Raw genomic sequence first — 20,000 nt, 5'->3', positions numbered from 1 at the left:
TAGATTATCGGCTTTGAATGCAAAGTAACCAAGAGGGTATTATCCTTTTCTGTTGTTCAACTTTGTACTTTGTTTTGTTGAATTGATTTCATTCAACTTATTGGTATTCTGATCTAGCACCTCCTGTTTGTTAATGAAGTATTGCTACTAACATGTAAGTATTGCTATTAACATGTAAGTATTGCTATTAACATGTAAGTATTGCTATTAACATGTAAGTATTGCTATTAACATGTAAGTATTGCTATTAACATGTAAGTATTGCTATTAACATGTAAGTATTGCTATTAACATGTAAGTATTGCTATTAACATGTAAGTATTGCTATTAACATGTAAGTATTGCTATTAACATGTAAGGCATCTTATGTACTTCTCAAGTAATAAACATAAACGTCGAGTCTTTTGCTTTTTACTTTTGCCACTTTCAAATGTCTTTTTAAATTCATTTTGTGATTTTTTTTTTTAAGTTTACAACTTTATTGGTGGCTTACAAACAAGTTATAAACAAGTTACAAACAAGTTATAAGAGTAGTTTGATCCTCTAGAAACTTACCAATCAATCAAAACGTACATACGTAAGAAAAACAATCGCTGATGAAACAATCTGATTAACAAATCTGGCAACAAACCAGATAAACCAGATAAACCAGATAAACGTTTCAATGGCAGATTCTTTAACAAAAAAAAATTGCAATCAGTAACCATCGTAATTTTTTTTCTGAAAACAGTGTTTTTCTGCTGGGTATTTCAGGTTGTTTATTTTATTTTTAAATCGAAGTGTCGCATGTTAAAATTAAGTCTAATAAAATGAAGATTATCTTTTTTTATCATTTCCTTTTGGCCATTTAAAAAATGCACAATTGTTTGAAAAATCCAAAGCTTTGGATCATTTACCCTGGATATTGGCGCGGTTAAAAAAGTTTAAAAAAGAAAAAGTCTTAATAAACAAAAGAAGGTACCACATGAAACTCCTCTCATCTTTATAAAAAAAGTTGAAAATCTTTTTGAAAAACCCTAGTTTCTTTGAAAACTCTTTTTTATTTTGTATTAGTTGCGCTCAATTGAGTATAACATTTATTTTATCAACGATACGGTGAGAGATTTTAAGCTGGTGTCGTGGTAAAACAGAATCCGTGAATTCATGACTTGAGTTTTCTCGAAAAATAAGAACCTTTTGAATGAAATAATACCAGAAAATTAAGAGTGAACTGTTGAGTTAAGACTCAAATAATCTCTTGAAATCGAAAGATCATTTTTTTAAAACGTTTTTTTCAAACTGATACCCAGATGATCAGAATAATGTAGTGTAGAAGGGGTGTTGGGGTGTTGATGGAATGGAATGTGGCTTTTCTTTAACATTTATTGCTTTTCTCTGACGAAAGGACAAATGAATCGCACACGCATTGAGTATACTGTAAGATTATATAAATATACTATTATTAACTTTCGCATTTCTTAATCAACGCAAGTATTTTCTTTCATTCAAAATTTAATATTAAGAAATATACTAATGTACTTGACTTATGCCAAGAATATATAAAATAAAATCAAGTCACGTTACCACAGAACCTTTATAGAACAAGGTAAACTTTAAGTTTATGATTTTATAAAAGGAATGTGTGACGCTTCTTTGGAATATTTGGAGAAATGTTTGCCATAAGAAAAAAATTATAACCATAACGTTGGTAATGGTTATATATTTTTTGTTGCTGATGAAAAAACGGTGCCCAAAAAATCGAGATCAAAGGGTTGTTCTTCATCTCCATCTCCTTCTGTGTATTCTTGTTCATTCTTTTCACTTAGTCCAGGTTGCGCTTCATAACAAACGGCAACACTGGCTCGCGGTTATTCGTCAGCATGAATGGAGAATACTTGATGCAAGAATATTGGCTAATGCCACGAACAAAAAGAATAATCTCGATGATTATTGGCCACACTTTAGGTTCAACTTCCAAAGCCATCACCAGAAAGTTCCTTATTGTTCGGTTTTGACGTTCTACCACTCGATTCGCCTGAGGGTGAAAGTAGACGTAAATTTTTGTTCTATTGCTGTTAACTTATGTAGTTGTTTTCATGCTTCGTTTACAAATTTTCATATTTTTTCATTGATTTGGATTTCAAATCACCCGTGCCCACACATCACCTCGTTCAAAACTGAGTGATAGTTTGAGCAGGTTTGTACTTGATCTGTTTTGCTTCCAATGATTTTGAAAATAGTCAATCAAGATGGTGACTTGACGATACTCATTACTTTTGGAAAGTTACGAGCCTCTAATGCTTCTGTGCACATCTCTGATACTTTCCATTTTTCGTGCTTTGCTTTAAACAACCATTCTTTTCTTGTAAAACAAAATTTTTTGCTCTTCGAAAATTCGATTCAAACCCATAATCCCGTCCTGGTTTAATCCCGTCCAGGTATAGTAGTAGGGTGTATTTTATTTTTAAGATATTCTTCTATTTTATCAAAATCAAAATGCCTTCTTATTTTCGCCATTATGAAGTACCAGTGTGTTTATTTGACAAAAGTTACACATATTATTTTCATGTTCATTTTTTTCAATAATTACTTGAATTTACTTGTTTATTTAGAATGACTTCTTTGTAAACTTTTTTTTTCTTTAAAAACAAATCAAACACTTTAGAGTCTTAATTTATCACTCTTATTTCTAGTTATGATTTTTTCTGGTTATAATTTCCCGGGAAATTATGACCTGTGACTCAAGTTTTACCGGAAAACCAAGACTGAAATTCCATTTTCCTGGGGGTCTTCCCACTACACAGAATTAACTTAAGGCAGCAGTTTAAATTTAAAATTGTTAGTAATAGGTAAGAAAATAAATGGTAATAAAGTGGGGTATATGGGTTAGTAGGAAGAAACGATGTTATTTACATAGATAGTTGGTTGTTGATGCAGGTTTTCGCAGAGTTTTCTAATACTTTTATAAGTATGATCCATCAAAAATGATCAGTTTATAAAAAAATTGAGTTGTTTATTTTTTTAAATAAAGATGCAAGTATAAAAGGTTAACTTAAGTGAACTTGACGCATCCTTTGTTTTTTATTCGATTTGGCTTCAAAATTACAGTTAATAGATATCAACTAAATGTTTTTTAAGCAAAAGTTAAGAAGTGCAATAGATACGAACAAGTACACTAGATCATATTACAAAATCTCAATCAGAAAAAATGCACCGGGCATCACCAACAATATTGTTGACTTTTAACACACTGTGTGTGAGTACATTTTGCAGCGGAATTGTACCGGGAGCGGGCGGTTTGCGCTTAAATTTAGTTACGCTTAAATTTACAGTTAAATCTCAACAGATTGAAAATTATTTAACTTTATAACCAATTTTTCGTATTTTATATTGAAATATATAAACAAATATATAAATAGAAATATATAAATAACAACCATAAGATTTTTGTACCCAAAAACAAAACATGTTGTTACACTAACCCGTACTAGTACGTGACCCGCGCTCAAGTATCAATCATCAGAAAACGTACTAGTACGTGACCTGCGCTCAAGTATCAATCATCAGAAAACGTACTAGTACGTGACCCGCGCTCAAGTATCAATCATCAGAAAACGTACTAGTACGTGACCCGCGCTCAAGTATCAATCATCAGAAAACGTACTAGTACGTGACCCGCGCTCAAGTATCAATCATCAAAAAACGTATTTGTACGTGACCCGCGCTCAAATATCAATCATCAGAAAACGTATTTGTACGTGTCCCGCATACAATGTATTAATTTGATGTTGGTAGAGCCTTGAAATTCAAGTGTTGATTATAAGCCATTACCCCTTAGGAGAAACCCTGATTCTATATTAATGCTACTGAACATCCTATTACAGTCAGGATGTACGCTTGAAACTCAAGTTAACCTTTAAAGCTATTGATTATCTATTGACTGACTTTGGATGATATATAATGTTACTTTTGGCTTCTTGTTTGGTTGTGATTAATTTGTAAGGGGAGCTTCATGAGCTTTATGTAAAATACTTCATTGTTTATGTAAAAATTGAAATCATAACATGATCTTTGATCAAAATATGATCTTTGATTATAACATGATCTTTGATCATAACATGATCTTTGATCATAACATGATCTTTGATCATAACATGATCTTTAGGATGGCGATCATGTCTATAAAGTGCTTGTTCCAGATGCAATTACATTTTTGTTCCAGAAGCAATTACATTTTGATTGCTTGCAAAACTTAAACAAGTTTCAAACAAGTTTCAAACAAGTTTCAAACAAGTTTCAAACAAGTTTCAAACAAGTTTCAAACAAGTTTCAAACAAGTTTAAAACAAGTTTAAAGTATTCTTAAGTTGTTTTTTTTTTTTGCTTATAACAAAGTGTTTTCAATTCAACTTTTATTGTCTGCTTTGAAAAATGTTTTTTAAAGGAGATTTTTATGCTTGAAATGGCTGAAGTTTTCCAAGTGATAAATTTCTAAAAGGTGAGATGTACTTCTACAATGTTTGAAAATTAAGTTGAAGATTAAAAAAAAAAGGAAAGTAGTTTGTAAAGTTTCAAAATGTTTTTCTTGTTAATTTTTTTTAGAAATTCAGAAAGTTTATGTGACTCACCAGAATCAGATAATGGGTCTGGTAAGCTGAAAAGATAGCTTACCATGTATACTAACGCTTGTATGCCAAACATACTACTTCCTGAGTATAATCTTATTACAGAATGTAATAAGATTATACTCAGGTAACACAAGTCAGGTAACCAGTGGAACAGCACTTCTTTTAAAGCCAGGCCTGAGTTATTTAGGCTAATCGCGGGTGTTGAGTTCTGTCGGAACAAACTTAACGGTTTAACAATATCCTTCAAAACTTCGATGTAGCTTTTTGAATTAGTGCGGTGGCATGACTGCTACCAGCACTCATGACGATGACAGAAGCAGGGAACTTAGCGTTCATGGCAATGGCTACATCATCTGGCCTTTTGCATATCCACATACTGTTTCCTCTGTTCAACTTCTGGTTGATGTTCTTCTCGTTAATAAAAAACTTATCAAGCTGGGAGTTTGGTGTTTGAGGTTGCTTATCAGTGTGGAAGCTTTTACGTTGTGTGTCCTCTTCATGGCGTCTATCAGGAGCCGACCAGTTCTCAATTTCATTGAGAAATCATATTTAATCAGCATCTCTTTCAGATCTTTTGAACTTTTGAGTTTAACTTATTAGACAACAAAGTTCGTCCTAATTTACCAGCCCCAGTCTTTATTTAATATTTGTAAAATTGTTCAAGTTGTTTTTTTAATTGCTGGCATATGTAATTATAATTGAACATGTTTATTATGCTTGAAAGGTGGCAGTAGATAAGGAGAAATAAATAGGGCCTGGGGTTTAAATGTTGCTTAAAATTAAACCTAAACTTTTTCTTTTATAGGTGACAAAGAGACTGAGTGTTCATCTTTTTATCAAGCCAATTTAAATAACTTTTAAGCTTATTTAATGGTTTCAAGTAACAGCATATACTTCTCTTCATTAAAAGCAGCGTTAGTTTGAAAGAAGGTTGTTGCCTCAATTTTTCCCGGAGGCTGAAAGCACTTCATCATCACCGTACGAGGAAGTAGAGGCTGACATCGAGGAAACAGTATTTGATGCAATTAATCCTTCGGACATTGACGCCATTTAAGAAGATAATAACTTTCTCGAAAATGATAAAGGAACTTTTGTTTTTAACTTGTTCTATTTCAATTAATCTTCAATTTGTGCAACACCAGAACTCAGTAGTTCTGGTAATAAATTCGTATTTTTTGCTCTGTTGAATAGTTATTCAAAAAATAGAGAAATTCCAAAACGGACGGGTTATTTGATAAGTACCGTTTTGAAATACTCTAATTAAGTACACATTTGGGAATACAAAAGTACTGTTAGAGTAATTCATTATCATTACCATTATTCAAAAAAAAAAAGGTTCTCGGATGTTGGCACTTCTAAAAAAAATTCACAAAAGAAATACTGATGACATTTGGTCATTGTGCACAACATCAGGTGTGCAATCAAAAATGAGTCAATAATAATTAGAGCCTTTTTAGGGCTGCCCAACTCACCAAAGTAATATTCTCAGAAGTTGAATATCACGAATTCATTTTGTTCATTATCTTGTTGTTGAGAAGATTGCTGAGCATCATACCTCTAGTAAGTTCAAATGAACCCAAAAGTCTATTATTTGAATGTTGGTCTTGTTTTTCATTACTTCTACCAAATACTAATTTCCTTTCAGTCAACAACTTCTTCAATGGAAACGTTGGAGTTTGAGAATTCATTAATATTGCTAAATACTGATAATTGAGAAAATGAAGAAAAATACATCGACAGTTTACTGGGTTCTTTTATTGTGCTTCCTTCACGTCCTTCACTTTTTATTGTGCTTCCTTCACGTCCTTCATTTTCCATCTTTTAGATTAACTTTTGTCGGTTTCTGTCATTTGTCTGCGTTTGTTATTTCAATATATTCCCAGTCGGCACAACTCGGCGATATGTTACGCGTGGTTTCTGTTACGTGTTTAAAACCCGCTAAAACATAGAGAATAACACGTTTCAAGAATCGGTTTTCAATCCGAGAAATAAACTTGCTCTTTTTACCGAAACACCAATTATAATTGTGATGTATTTAATAGAATATTCTGCTTTTATGGATGGTTTCACCGTTGCAGAATCGTAGTATGATTTTGTAACAGGTTTTTGTAATGGTTGTAAAACCAGTAATAAAAACACGCGAATATTTAAAAGTTGATTTACGCGCGGAAGCAATTAAGGAAAGTGGATACTGGGGCCAATGCTATAAACATAAAAAACGAAGTTTTTTCCGTAAAACACGAAGTTTTTACCGTAAAAAGCGAAGAAAAAAAAAGTCCATTGCTATAAACATTCAAAAAATTCCGTTTTTAAGATAAAAACTTCGTTTTTAAATCCAATGCTATAAACGAACAAGGGAATCGCCTTTTCAGATAAAAAATGCGTTTTTTCGAAAAAAAACTTCAGATAGATTTTTGATCTCAATTTTAGATATTTTCTTCGTGATTTTTGGCGGCCATTGCTGGAACAACGTTAGCGCTTCAAAATCATTGAACATTCTTTGTTTGTGTTTTTATGTAGATATTTTATAGATAAAACTGAAAAGGATTTTAGTAACTCCATAATAAACTAATTACTTAAAATATGCATTTAATCGATTATTCAGTTCCTTGTTGTGGTTCGTTAAAACGTATTTAACATTCCATTTCCTATTTATGTAGGTTTTCGATAGTAATTTTGGTTAAACAAATTTTTCATAATGTTTGACTAAAGAAAAGTATAAATAGTCAACAAATATGCCATATAATACACAAATACACAACAAAATAATACACAAATACACAACAAAATAAAATGCTGTCTAAAGAACTTAAAATGATACTAGCAATAAAGATTAGAGAAAACAAAGAGGTTCTTCTTGGGAAGCTTGGTATGTTTTAATTAGCAAACTATTTAAATAAAAATATGTATAATTGCATTATATTATATAATATATATATATATATATATATATATATATATATATATATATATATATATATATATATATATATATATAGGTAAGCTTTTTTAGGTATGATTCCTATTATAAAATAATATATTATTATAGAATATTTAGTATTTTACTATATAAGACTATATTATACTATATATTGATTATTTATTTCATCTACTTTTAGGTCCATCTATTACTATGAGGCATAGAAATAGAATTTGGGAAGACATAATGTCACATTTAAATAGTTTAGGGGCAAAAATTGAAGATATCAACCAGCTACGTAGTAGAGAGTGGGATTATTTGCGAAGAGCTACAATGCAAAATTTTGCTAAGAGTCTAAAAACAGGTATAGTTTTGTTATATATATATATATTTATATATGTCTGTGTGTGTGTATATGTATATATATATATATATATATATATATATATATATATATATATATATATATATATATATATATATATATATATATATATATATATGTATATATATATATATATATATATATATATATAATTAAATATATATATATATATATATATATATATATATATATATATATATATATATATATATATATAATTAAATATTTTTGTATATATATATTATATATACAAATATATATATAATTTTTTTTTTTTAAGGTGCTGCAGGGAGACAACTAACAGAATTAGATAATGTTGTTTTAGACATTATTGACAGGAAGTCAATAAATGTATCTGGAATCGATGTTCCTGATTTTAATATCTCTTTTTGTACAACAGATGATGCATTGTCATCCACTCCCAACCAACTTTCCACTCCCACTGCCACCCTTTCTTCATCAAGTAAAGAAGTAAACTTTACTTTGAAACAATCTTCTGATACAGCTTCTTTTATTTCGTCTATGTCTGGTATATTTTTCTTTGTTGGTTAAGACTAGTTGTGTTATAAAATACATATATATATATATATATATATATATATGTATTTTATAAAATACATATATATATATATATATATATATATATTTCTATTTCTATAGTTTATAGAGTTAATTGATTGTTTATATTAGATGCAAGATTTGATTGTATGTCCTCCCCTAATTTAGACAATACCACTCTTGTTAGTGACAGTTGTCAGATACTTCAAGGTAATGCAATTTATAAATTAATTTTTTTTAAATCTCAGTTGTTTAATTTAGTTAATTGTAGGTTTTAGACTTATAATTATATAACAGACAACATCAATTTGTGCTTAATTTTTACACAACTAGTATTTCCAAAACCATTAAAAACTTCTTATTTTTAAAGGAATCTAAACCACCTTTCTTATTATTTTAGTTAACTGATCTTGTTTTGACTCCTAGAATTAAATTTTAGATTCAATTCAAAATAAACCATCAAGGGGGGCATTAAAAAAATTAAAAAGAAAACAAGCTAGAGAAAGTCTCCTGGTAGATGGAAGTTTTAAAAAATTGAAAGTAAGTGTTTTACGGTTAGAAAAAGAAAGATTAAAAAAAGAACAAGAATTAAGAGTAAAACTTCTGAAATTGGACGTTGCTCTCAGACAACAGCAAATTCGAAAAGAAAAGGCTTTAACAATATGTTACACAACAGCAACAAAGCTAATGAATGAGAAATTGCAACCTTCAAACCAGCAACATTTTGTAAATACAGAAACGGTATTTTAAAATTAATTTGTAATAATATTTAGTATGACTTTATCATTAACAAATTTTTTGTATTTAGTATAACTTGTAGCTTGTATTTAGTATAACTTTATCATTAACAAATTTTTTTTGTTTTAGGAGGAAATTCTTGAGCATTAAGAGAAGAGCTACATCATAATTTTATGTTAAATTTCGAAAAATGTTGTATAACTATATTTAAACATTCACCTTGAAGGTATTTAACTGTAAAGCCATGACCAATTACATTTTTTAGTAACAATAAAAATATAACTTCAACCTGAAATTGTTCTTGTTATTTCATTTTTTTTATCACCATTACCTTACAGTAATAAGTTCTGTAAAACTTCACACAAACATTAAGACCAATGCTGTTGCGATGTGAAATAGATACAAGCATCACAACTATATATAACTATATATAAGGTATTGCATTGGCTAGTGGTTGATTTTAAAATTTAAACAAAACAATATCTTTCATATTTTAAATTTATTTTGTAATCTAGTTTAATATTAATACGATCATATCTTAATTTTATGCTATTAAGCATTTTTTACCTTTTTAAAATACTCTTAATAAGAATTGCTCCTAACAACAAAAGCTAACAAATCTCCTAATTTTTTTTTAAGCGTGTTCTATAAAAAAACAAAATACACATACTATATAAAAACAGATATAAACATATATTTTTATGGTCTAATATTTTATAAAAATTTCTTGCATTTATTAAAAAGTCATTGTGTGAATTTTTTTCCAATTTTAATTCAACTAATTTAGGCACAAATCTATGATCCATGTCAAAACTATTTTGATAGATCCTATGCTCTAGAGCAAATTGTATATGAATTTTTAAACAATACTTTTAAGTAAAGTAGTTAAGTAGCTGTAATCGTCTATTCAAAGCTCCATCATTCTGATTTTCTTGAGCTAGATTTTCATCAGCTTGTTCTTCTTCGCGTTCTTCAAAGTCATTACCGTTGTCTTCATGTTGAATACAAAAGTTATGGATAACAAATCCACACATGATAAGCTTAGAGGCATCTTCGACCTTATGCAAACGAATTCCAGTTTTCAAAGCATAAAACCTGTTTTTGACAATGCCAAAACATCGCTCAATTATGTTTCTAGTTTTTCTCTGTGCTTTGTTGAAACGTTTTTGAGCTCCGTCTGGATCACCAGGAAAAGGTGGAATTAACCATTCTCGACATGGGTACGCAGAGTCAGCCAAAATTACAGCTCCATTAAATGGAAGCTCTCCAATTTCAAACTTGTTCCATAGGTTACAATTTCTTAGAACCTAATAGTAGTAAAATCACAATATTTAAATTTACTGTAAGTTACATTATAATACATTATATTAGTTAGTCTAAGTTACATTTTAATTAGCAATCATAATAGTTCAAATAGTATGTTCAATATGAACATACCGAAGAATGTCACGTACTAGTTGAATACCCAGCATTAGTGAACTAACAATTGTAAAATATAACTTAGTGACAGGCTTACATGTGCATCATGCCACCTTCCTGGACTGTTGGTCGATGCATAAAATATGGACGTGTCGGGTCCACATACTGCCATTGCATTTATGCTATGGACATGATGGCGATTGATTAGAGAATCTTCATCTGCTTGAGGAGGGTTAGAAAGGAGTATATGAGACCCATCCAGAACACCACATACGCACGGAAAACCTCCGATTTCCATAAACTTTTGTGGAAGAGTGGAGCAATCATTCGGCCATTTTATGATCTCTTGTCGAATCTAATCTTATAAGATAACAATTTTTCTCTTTACTAAACTTAGTTTTTAATTTTCACACTAAAATAAAAATAATAAGCAACTTTATATGACAACGTAAAACTTTCAATAGTTTTATTAACTTAATACACTAACATTGAAAATAGCTTCTCCTACACTGTGTATAATACGATAAATTGTGTTGGTAGAGATTCCATGACAGTCTCTGAGAACATGAAAAAAAACATTTGTGCCAATAAAATGAAGAAATACCATTATCTGGAAACGTACTGAAATGCTTTTATTTCGCTTAGTATAATGTTGCAAATCATCTTTAAGCCTAGTTTCTAAAAAATCTAATACAGCTCTTGGTACTCGATACTGTTCTCGAAAAACGTTGTCAGAAACATCTTCGTTAAAAAAGCGACCATTAAACTAAAATGAAATTGAAAAACAAAACAAAAATATAATTTCTGCGCCTATTTAGTATGATTTCTGATTTTGTTCGATAAAAAATCATTAAAAAAAAACATCAAAATTTATTAATTTTAAGTAATGTTTTAAACACCAACCTCTCGAGGCAATCGGTGGCGAAGCTCATTTTCTGCAACTTCGAAATCTAAGTCTTCATCCGAAAAAATTAAATCCATGTTCCTATTTTAATTTTACACAGTTTTTTAAACACCAAATAATAGAATGTAAAAATATTTATAAAAATAGAATAGACAGCACAGCCTACTTTATAACTAATAAAATTTGTTAAGTAGGCCTACTTAATAAAAATAAAAAAAAAAATTTTTGTTATCAATGACGTAAACGGATAAAAAAAATTCGTGAACTTTAGTGACGTATACGTTTTATGCTTTATAGCAATGGCCGAAAAAAATACAAACAGCGATAAATTCCTCGAGATTACGAACTTTTTTTCGTACGTGAAAAATTGCGTTTTTACGAAAGATTTTTTTTCTCGAAAAAAACTTCGAATTGTTTATAGCATTGGCCCCAGACGTAGTTTTCCTAAAATTCTATAAATATAGATTTAGCGGTTTTTTTTATGAACTTATTTGAGGCATTTTTAAAAGTATAAATTGAAGGCGAAACTTTTGTAGAGCAGAGTTTTCAATGAGTAAAGAAGATTTAAAATTGCAAAGTTGTGTTCCCTGCAAGAAAGCTACAGCTGCTTTATTTTATATTTTCTTGAAGGTTCAACAGTATACTTAGAGTACATCTTGGGAAATATTTGTCAGAAAATATGTTATTACATATATATTTATGTGTTAAGTAATTACAGTTTTTTTTTATGTATTAGACTTTAATGTTTCTGGTTTTCGTACATTTGTTGCCTAATGTAGATTTTAGACCAAGCCTATGCAATATTTTAGAAATATATCTATATTTCTGGTAAATATTTTTTTGTTGTTGTTGCTATAATGTACATTAGTTTGTTGCATGTAAGCAATAAATTGTTGAATGTTATAACAGTAGTTGGATGTTAATATATTCTCAATAATATGGTAATATGTGTATATCGGTAATATGGCAATATTATAGATAATATGATAACATGCATATTATCAAATTATTGATGTTTTAGCAATTAATTGATGATCATCTTTAAAAATTATCTAAAATTATTTTTTCTGTTTCCTATATTTATATTTTTTCTAATAATTAGGTTTTTTTCTTTTTTTTCTTTTAACATTTTATAAGTTTTAGTAATTAATGCTGTAAAATTAGCAATTAATTTAACAAAAATGAAGAGAGCAAATTCAGCATCATATATGAAAGAATATATGAAAAAATACCGAGCAGCTTTTGCTGGAAATTTATCTTCATCAAGTTCTCATTCTCAATCTGATTTCTCAGGAGAAATGTCAGAGGATAGTGAGAGTAATATTTCAAAGTGTTCACACAATGATTCCCCTATGATAACTTTAAATTCAAGTAGTCATTCTCATTTTGATTCCTTGGAAGAATTTGATCCTTTTGAAAGTTCAAGCTCAGAAAATGAAGATAGATGTTTAATTAAGCAAACTGTGCATGAATTTTTATCGGATCTTACCAAATGGGCAGTAAAATGCAAACTCCAAAGAGAGCATTTTGATGAGTTGTTAAACTTGATACGAATTAGTGGTCGTTTTCATCAAGAAGACATCCCAAAAGATTCTCGCACTTTACTATGTACGCCTCGTAATGTTAATGTTGTTGATAAATGTAATGGAAAATATGTTTACCTTGGATTACGAAAGGGTATTTTATCAATTTTTCAAAGAAGCATTAAAGAAATCAGGTCTGTTGAAGTGGACATTAATATTGACGGCTTACCTGTACATAAGTCATCAAATTTACAATTTTGGCCAATTTTATGTAGAGTGGTTGGTTTAATTGACCAGCCATTTGTGGTTGCTTTGTACAGTGGTAATTATAAGCCGTCTCATCTTGATCAATTTCTAAGTGACTTTGTTAATGGAGCTAACTATATGCACCAGCATGGAATTTCTATTAATAATATTGAATTGCCATTTCGTGTTTGCTCATTTATTTGTGATGCACCTGCACGAGCATTTATTAAATGTGTAGCGGGACACACTGCAAAGTTTGGTTGTGAAAGATGCACAGTAGAGGCAACATCAGAAAATCATAGAATACTTTATTTAAAAACTGATGGAAAATTGAGAACTGATATAGAATTTCGTAAAGGATGTTATCCAAATCACAAACTCTCTGATAGTCCTCTTCTTCTGTTAAATGGAATTGACATCATTAAAGATTTTCCATTAGATTCTATGCACCTTGTTTTTTTAGGTGTTTGTAGACGATTCTTATGTTTTTTAAAATCTGGCCCTAGAAATGTCCGGCTTAGTTTTGGCAACATAGAATCTATTTCAAAAAATTTACTTAACATATCAGAGTGTACACCTTCACAGTTTGCAAGGCGTCCTCGCAGTTTATTACAACTTGAAAGATGGAAAGCTACAGAATTCAGACAATTTGTTTTGTATACTGGAATGGTGGTTTTAAAAAACAAAATTTCAAAGGATCTGTATGACCTTTTTTTGGCATTTTCAATTGCAATTAAAATTTTGCATATTGAAAATTTTACTAGAAGAAACAGTTTGCTTCCTTTTACCCAAGACCTTCTTGAAACTTTTGTTGCAAACAGCAAGGTTCTCTGTGGTCAGTCATTTGTGACTTATAATGTACACAACTTACTTCATATTGCTGATGATGTGAAATACTTCTCTTGTACTTTAGCACATATTTCTTGCTTTCCATTTGAAAATTATTTGCAGCATTTGAAGCGTATAGTACAGGGAGCCAAAAACAATCCTGTTGTTTCAGCAGTGAGACGAATCGAAGAACACGCAATTTCAAATGTTATTAACTGTCATAAAGAGTATAAAAAAGTTAAAATATCACTACAGAAAAGAGATAAGTTTTTTATTGATGTAACTGGCAACTATTGTGAAACAATTAGTTTTAATGGAAATGGTGAAAGCCAGCTTTTAATTTGCAAAATAGTTCATCCAAAAAAACTGAAATCATTTTTTGATCAGCCGATTAATAGTAGGGAGCTTGGTATTCTTTACTGCTCAGATATTGAAAAACAAAAAAGAAAAATTGTGAAAATGAAAAGATGTGATGTTGCACAGAAGTTGTATGCCATGAAATATCTTCAAAATGGAATTATTTTTGTGCCAGTTGAATCCGTTATAGACTAGATGCTTGTCTAATTGAACTTTTGAACCAAAAATTCATTATTATTTGCATTTTGTAAATTAATTATTTGACATGTTTTAGTGTATATGTAAAATTATTCATTTTATATAAGTTCATACAATTGTTTATAATTCATCATTGATAATTAATTGTTCAGTAAAATTCATATGTTAAGTTTTAAATATTTAACATTTTGTTTTAGAATGACTAGTATAAATAGATATTGCATTGCAATTTGGAAAGAAGGTCAGATTGAAATTGAAGATATTGTTCCTTGCTGTTGGATTGATACAATAGAAAATGTTTTATATTATCCAAAACAGTCACCAAAACCTGTGAAAGAACTAATTAAAGCATGTGCCCCTCCTCAAATATCATGGTTTAGTTTTCAGCTTCTAAAATTAAAGCAAACAAGTTGTAAGAAACTTTGTTCTTTAATTATTTCACAATATCCTTTAAAAAGTTACCAATATTTAGAAACTTAATTTAAGTTTGTATTTTAGTTTACACATATGTAAGTACATTATGCAATTTAATGAGGTTGTTTTTAGGTAAGAGATTATTTTAAATAAGGCTTACTTAATTATCTGTTGCATAGTTTCAAATAAATAGCATATTTTCATGGCTATATAGTAAGAGTAATATTTACATCTTAGATTCATTAGAAGAACTATCACAAGTTTTAACAGCTGGTTTAAATGAAAAAGAAGAAAATACTGAGAAACTTGTAAGAGAAAAAAGGCCAAATCGTGATATCAATTTCATATGTGAGTTCAAAACTTATTTTCATTTTCTTTTTGAACATTTGTGCCCACAGCTTGGGTTAGAAGTTTTTTTTCTAAAGTAACTCTGTTATGTTCATATGAAATCTTAATACATTATGTTTTGCTGTCCAATTTATTTAAGCAATTTATTTAATATATATTTATTCAATTTATAAAAGCTATATAAGTAAAATTAAGTTAAATTGAATTTTCTTTTAAAAGTTTTACACTTATAGAATTGTTTAAATATTGGTAGTATAGTTACTTATCGATAATTACACTACTGGTAGGTGGAGCCTATTAACTTTGAATGGAGCTTGTTAACTTAGAAATAATCTTGATAGTAATATAAAACTGTAGAAAAATAAAGCATCAATTTATTTGTCCTTATGACTTTATATTATAAAATAATATATTAAATGATTAATTGTACAAGTTTAGTTAACATTTAAGGTTAAATTTTTTTTTATTCAAAAGGTGATTCATCTGATATGACAAGAGCATGATGAGCATAATGAATCAGCTCAAGTTTATGATGACAAACAAGATGTTCTTCAAAGTACAATAATTTATTTCATAATTAATTATGCAGTGCTGTATTTAATTTAAATGTACTAGTTCACATGTTTTATGTAAAAGTTATTTGAAAGATAAAATTGGAAATTTATGTTTTTTTTAAATGAAGCAAAGCTGCGTCGATATCCTAACTATGATATATCAAATGGCCATTCTCAACCATTATTGAGAGCAAAAAAGTCTAGTAATAATTTGTTGCAAAATGTTTTCTGTAAACAATTTAACTGTCTGTCATTCTATTCTTCTAATTTAAAAAATAGTATGATAATGTTAAATGGGTTTTTTATTTTCTTAGAAGATACAAAAGTGAGTAAACAATATAAAAGTTCTGGTATCAGACAAAGCCAGCAAGAAACCATCATTCACAGTGGATCTGATGACAACAATGATAGTGTTTTTGTTGATAAAGGTAGGGATCTATTAAAAAAGCAGATTACTGCTAGTGACATACATTAGCACAGGTGAGATATATGCATTAGGATTTTTAAATGTGCACAGACATGACAGTGTTAAATAGACACTATGATAAAATGTATTTCAATTCTTATTTTATACATGATTTGAATAAATTTTTATTAAAATGATATATTTACCAAGATTTTAATTGATTAAGCATGCCAAGGCCCATTGTTGGTCAACATGAAGGTAGATTTAGGCAATGAAAAGTATCAGAAAAACTTTCAGTTTCACTTTCTACTGTAAATAGAGTGATTGTACAGTTTACCAGAGAGGGGAAGGAAATGCACATCAACACAGTCAAGTTGTCCTGGGACTTCTGACAGACCATTGCATCTTTTTAAGGCCTCAGACATAGCAACATAACCTGGTGTCAGTCCCAGAACAGCTGCCTGGTATTTTTATAAACTAGGCTACTATGGCAGAGCTGCATGAAAGAAGCCACTTTTTGTCCACCCAATATCAAATGAAGAAAGGATAAGGTTTGTGAATAGACTTTGACATCAAAAGATTGCAGTCACAGTTTCCATATTTCAGGAAGGACTTCTTCCAATAATCTCAAGTGGATGATTACTTATTTATGAAAGATGGAGCAACATGATTCCTTATTTATGGAAGATGGAGCACCTTGTTACACTGCCAAAGCGACTCAAAAATGGTTGAATCAAAATGAGATTAAGAAACTGCCATGGCCGAGTCAATCACCTGATATAAACACTATTGAACACCTCTGGGCCATATTAGACTGGAAACTTCACAAAAAGAATAAACAAAGTAGACCACATCTAGTGACGTTAACATGAGCACAGGTGAGATATGTGTGCATTAGGATTTTTAAATGTATATATTAATATATATATGTTATGTATTTTATATATATATATGTGTATGTATTTGATATATATATATATATATATATGTGTATGTATTTGATATATATATGTGTGTGTATGTATTTTATATATGTGTATATTTGTGTATGTATTTTATATATATACATGTATGTATGTATGTATGTATGTATGTATGCATGTATGCATGTATTCATGTATTCATGTATGCATGTATGAATGTATGCATGTGTGTGTGTGTGTGTGTGTGTGTGTGTGTGTGTGTGTGTGTGTGTGTGTGTATATATATATTTGTTGTATCATAAACCAGGATATGTGCACTTTTACACAAACACCAAAACATAATTGGGATGGATTCCAGTCAACCGGTAAAGATTTCTACAATTTCAAAGAAACATCCAACGAGAGAGGATTTGTTTGCTGGTACGACTGCTAATAAAATATAAATTGTCGTGAATCTCTAGTTCATGTTTATGCAAAAAAAAAAAAAAAACATTTATTGTTAAATTTTATCTTTAGTTAAAAAATGCATTTCTTTCGATAAAACAATACGAAACAATAGAAAACGATCTTATTTTTGTTATTTATTATAAAACTTGTCTTTTCTCTACTAGAGAAAGGCGAGTCATCAAAAAAAAAAATACCAATAAAGGAGGTCGACCGAAAAATCCGACTAACGAAATTTATCCAATTGATGATGCCACATTCCAGCGCAAAATGATTATGTCGCAATATGATATGAAAAAGAAAATAAGCACAATCGAGAAAACTGTCAATATTGCTGTTGGTCTATTGCAACAGTTTTTAGATAAAGATGTGCATGAAGTGACATTTGAACAGGTTGCATCAATAAACGAGTTAGTAAAATTTGAAAACCGCCTTGAGAACAATGTAATAAGAGAAAAGTTAAAAAGAAAATTTGATGCAATTGGAACTGTTTGTAAGGATGCAAAAGCGGATTGTTATGCAGTTTTAGATTCTATCATGACGGAAGAAGTACAATAAAAAATTAACCTAATGTATGGTAACCATGTGCCAAACAAGCAGTATACTGATCATTTGTCATTAACACACGACTTACCTTTGATTTTGTCGACAATTTTAATGTCTTTAGTGTCATGGAAGGTTCCTGAAAAACAGTTAAAAACTTATTTGAGTGAAAGGTTAAAGCAAGGAATGAAAAGAGCAGTTGCTTCCAAAAGAGACTGAATTATTCGTTTTCTTCTATTTGCCGTTTTTTAAATTTAAATATATGCATGTATCTTTATATATAATTTTTTTTTGAAGTAAAATTTTTGAAGAAATATAGCTGCGTTAATTTTTTGGTTTGGAGAAAATAAAGAAAAGTAGAATTATGTTATAAATATAATCTAGTAAATAATGAAAGGAACATTAATGTTCCTTTTTTTATGATAATTTGTTTTCTTTACTATAATATAATAAGTTGCACGTTGAAAATGATAATCTTAAACGAACAAGTTATTCTAATAAATTAAAATGATTTTAAAAGTTTCCTTGATTGAAACTTTATTATAAACACGTGACAGAATTAGTAAAACTCACGTAAAATCTACGTATTTTTAATTACGCTTAACCCGTCTCGTACACGTGTTTGATCAAGATTTAAGTTCCAAACTGAAACTTCAATTAATACGTGCTTGAAACCTTATAAGACACGTATTTAAAACCTCAATAAACACGTGTTTGAAACTTCATAAAAGACGTGTCAAACACCAGTAAAATTCCCGTGAAATCTCCGTGTTCTAGGTTTACGCCTGGATCGTGACGAATACGTGTTTATAAGGGTTTTAATTCCGAAATTGAAACTAGATGTGCCGACTGGGTTCTGAGTGAATAAAAGTAAATTCTTTATATATATGGTTATTAGTAAAATTAAGTACTTTAAAACACAAGCACGCATGCGTACAGAAAGTATTTAAAACATAAGCACGGTGTTAAAAACCTCTCAGAGAACCTCCTGAGATTAAAGATTTTGCACCTCTTGCGTAATGTTGTTTCTAAAATGTTCCAAATTAAAAAAAAAGATTTCTGAGACCAGTCCTTTAAATCTGATCACGAACATTTTGTCCTCGTAACATTTTTCCTCGTAACGTTTTGTTCACTAAGATAATGTCCAACAACTATTCCAGCATATAGTAAGTAATATTGTAAAAGATTTTTTTTTTAAATGATTGAGTAGCGGTCCATGTCCGGGGTTATTAATGTGTTAAATTAACGTTAACTTTAGTTTGCCACATTTTCTATTTTTTGTTTAAAATTTTTTATTTATCTAATTTACATCGAAACTTTTCATAAAGACCTTAAAAAATTTTTTGTTTGAACACAAAAAAGACGACTTCAAGCATAAATTTAACAACTTATGTTAAGTCATGTATAACAACTTGTATAACAACTTGAAGCATAAACCAAACAATATTCAAATTGTTCAATGACTTTATTTATATTCTGCATACTTAAACTTTTATAACATTTCTATATAAAATACATCAAAACTAAAAACATGTAAGAAAACACTATTGAACACGTTTTGTTTATGATGCATCAATCTCAACGAAGATAGAACTTGTGGAACTTATTTCATTGCAATAAATTTGTGAAGCACACAGCAACAGACGAAAGTTTTCTTACAGTTTTGACGAACTTTTGATCACTAAA

At 29.4% G+C, this 20,000-nt stretch overlaps 4 protein-coding genes and 1 long non-coding RNA gene across 28 annotated transcripts in view; 4 read left to right on the top strand and 1 right to left on the bottom strand.

The window, feature by feature from the left end:
* The window catches only part of LOC149882388 (uncharacterized), a 1,090-nt gene extending 276 nt beyond the window's left edge, over positions 1–814 (top strand). The window contains exons 1-2 of the long non-coding RNA XR_016445133.1: positions 1–154; positions 470–814. The exon at positions 1–154 is cut by the window's left edge and continues 276 nt beyond it. This is a non-coding gene — a long non-coding RNA (uncharacterized LOC149882388). The remainder of the gene's footprint in view (positions 155–469) is intronic.
* A 5,682-nt stretch (positions 815–6,496) lies between these two features.
* On the top strand, positions 6,497–14,808 carry LOC145201048 (uncharacterized). Its single transcript, XM_090066244.1, has 2 exons — positions 6,497–6,797; positions 11,959–14,808. The coding sequence occupies exon 2, from the start codon at positions 12,712–12,714 to the stop codon at positions 14,677–14,679; it is 1,968 nt and encodes a 655-aa protein (XP_089922370.1). The 5' UTR covers positions 6,497–6,797; positions 11,959–12,711; the 3' UTR covers positions 14,680–14,808.
* LOC149882387 (uncharacterized) lies at positions 7,027–9,502 on the top strand. Of its 5 annotated transcripts, none has more exons than XM_090066245.1 (6): positions 7,027–7,475; positions 7,726–7,890; positions 8,192–8,440; positions 8,602–8,679; positions 8,909–9,210; positions 9,337–9,502. In XM_090066245.1, the coding sequence occupies exons 1-6, from the start codon at positions 7,400–7,402 to the stop codon at positions 9,355–9,357; spliced, it is 891 nt and encodes a 296-aa protein (XP_089922371.1). In that variant the 5' UTR covers positions 7,027–7,399; the 3' UTR covers positions 9,358–9,502. The 5 variants fall into 5 exon arrangements, 4 of the variants coding, with proteins under 4 accessions (XP_089922371.1, XP_089922372.1, XP_089922373.1 ...); XM_090066246.1 differs by having other exon boundaries at positions 7,030–7,475; positions 8,638–8,679; XR_016444854.1 differs by lacking the exon at positions 8,602–8,679 and having other exon boundaries at positions 7,048–7,475; positions 8,192–8,382.
* LOC149882386 (uncharacterized) lies at positions 14,807–18,628 on the top strand. Of its 20 annotated transcripts, XM_090066253.1 has the most exons (9): positions 14,810–15,094; positions 15,181–15,228; positions 15,334–15,444; positions 15,919–16,000; positions 16,127–16,201; positions 16,313–16,426; positions 16,631–17,282; positions 17,635–17,747; positions 17,939–18,628. In XM_090066253.1, the coding sequence occupies exons 1-4, from the start codon at positions 14,845–14,847 to the stop codon at positions 15,945–15,947; spliced, it is 438 nt and encodes a 145-aa protein (XP_089922379.1). In that variant the 5' UTR covers positions 14,810–14,844; the 3' UTR covers positions 15,948–16,000; positions 16,127–16,201; positions 16,313–16,426; positions 16,631–17,282; positions 17,635–17,747; positions 17,939–18,628. The 20 variants fall into 20 exon arrangements, with proteins under 20 accessions (XP_089922382.1, XP_089922381.1, XP_089922379.1 ...); XM_090066251.1 differs by having other exon boundaries at positions 16,313–17,282; XM_090066262.1 differs by lacking the exon at positions 15,181–15,228 and having other exon boundaries at positions 14,815–15,094.
* Positions 18,629–19,689: 1,061 nt separating this feature from the next.
* The window catches only part of LOC145191277 (uncharacterized), a 23,060-nt gene continuing 22,749 nt past the window's right edge, over positions 19,690–20,000 (bottom strand). The window contains exon 4 of the mRNA XM_090066408.1: positions 19,690–20,000. This exon is cut by the window's right edge and continues 213 nt beyond it. Within this exon, the coding sequence (XP_089922534.1) occupies positions 19,996–20,000 (5 nt within the window). The 3' untranslated portion in view covers positions 19,690–19,995.

This window comes from Hydra viridissima, unplaced genomic scaffold (genome assembly GCF_058129835.1).
Source record: "Hydra viridissima isolate aposymbiotic clone 2 unplaced genomic scaffold, HvirCarnegie_v1 scaffold_11, whole genome shotgun sequence".
Taxonomy (NCBI): domain Eukaryota; kingdom Metazoa; phylum Cnidaria; class Hydrozoa; order Anthoathecata; family Hydridae; genus Hydra; species Hydra viridissima.
Note: the sequence above shows the minus strand (reverse complement) of the source record. Positions and strands in the feature narration are given on the sequence as shown.

What these genes read in the sequence shown, in the direction of transcription:
- LOC149882387 (XM_090066245.1), top strand. Translation starts at nt 7,400, where the DNA reads ATGCTGTCTAAAGAACTTAAAATGATACTAGCAATAAAGATTAGAGAA. An exon ending in GGTTCTTCTTGGGAAGCTTG is followed by an intron (nt 7,476 to 7,725) that starts GTATGTTTTAAT and finishes ATCTACTTTTAG; the next exon opens with GTCCATCTATTACTATGAGG. An exon ending in TTTTATTTCGTCTATGTCTG is followed by an intron (nt 8,441 to 8,601) that starts GTATATTTTTCT and finishes TGTTTATATTAG; the next exon opens with ATGCAAGATTTGATTGTATG.
- LOC145201048 (XM_090066244.1), top strand. Translation starts at nt 12,712, where the DNA reads ATGAAGAGAGCAAATTCAGCATCATATATGAAAGAATATATGAAAAAA.
- LOC149882386 (XM_090066253.1), top strand. Translation starts at nt 14,845, where the DNA reads ATGTTAAGTTTTAAATATTTAACATTTTGTTTTAGAATGACTAGTATA. An exon ending in TTTAATGAGGTTGTTTTTAG is followed by an intron (nt 15,229 to 15,333) that starts GTAAGAGATTAT and finishes TTTACATCTTAG; the next exon opens with ATTCATTAGAAGAACTATCA. An exon ending in TCGTGATATCAATTTCATAT is followed by an intron (nt 15,445 to 15,918) that starts GTGAGTTCAAAA and finishes TTTATTCAAAAG; the next exon opens with GTGATTCATCTGATATGACA.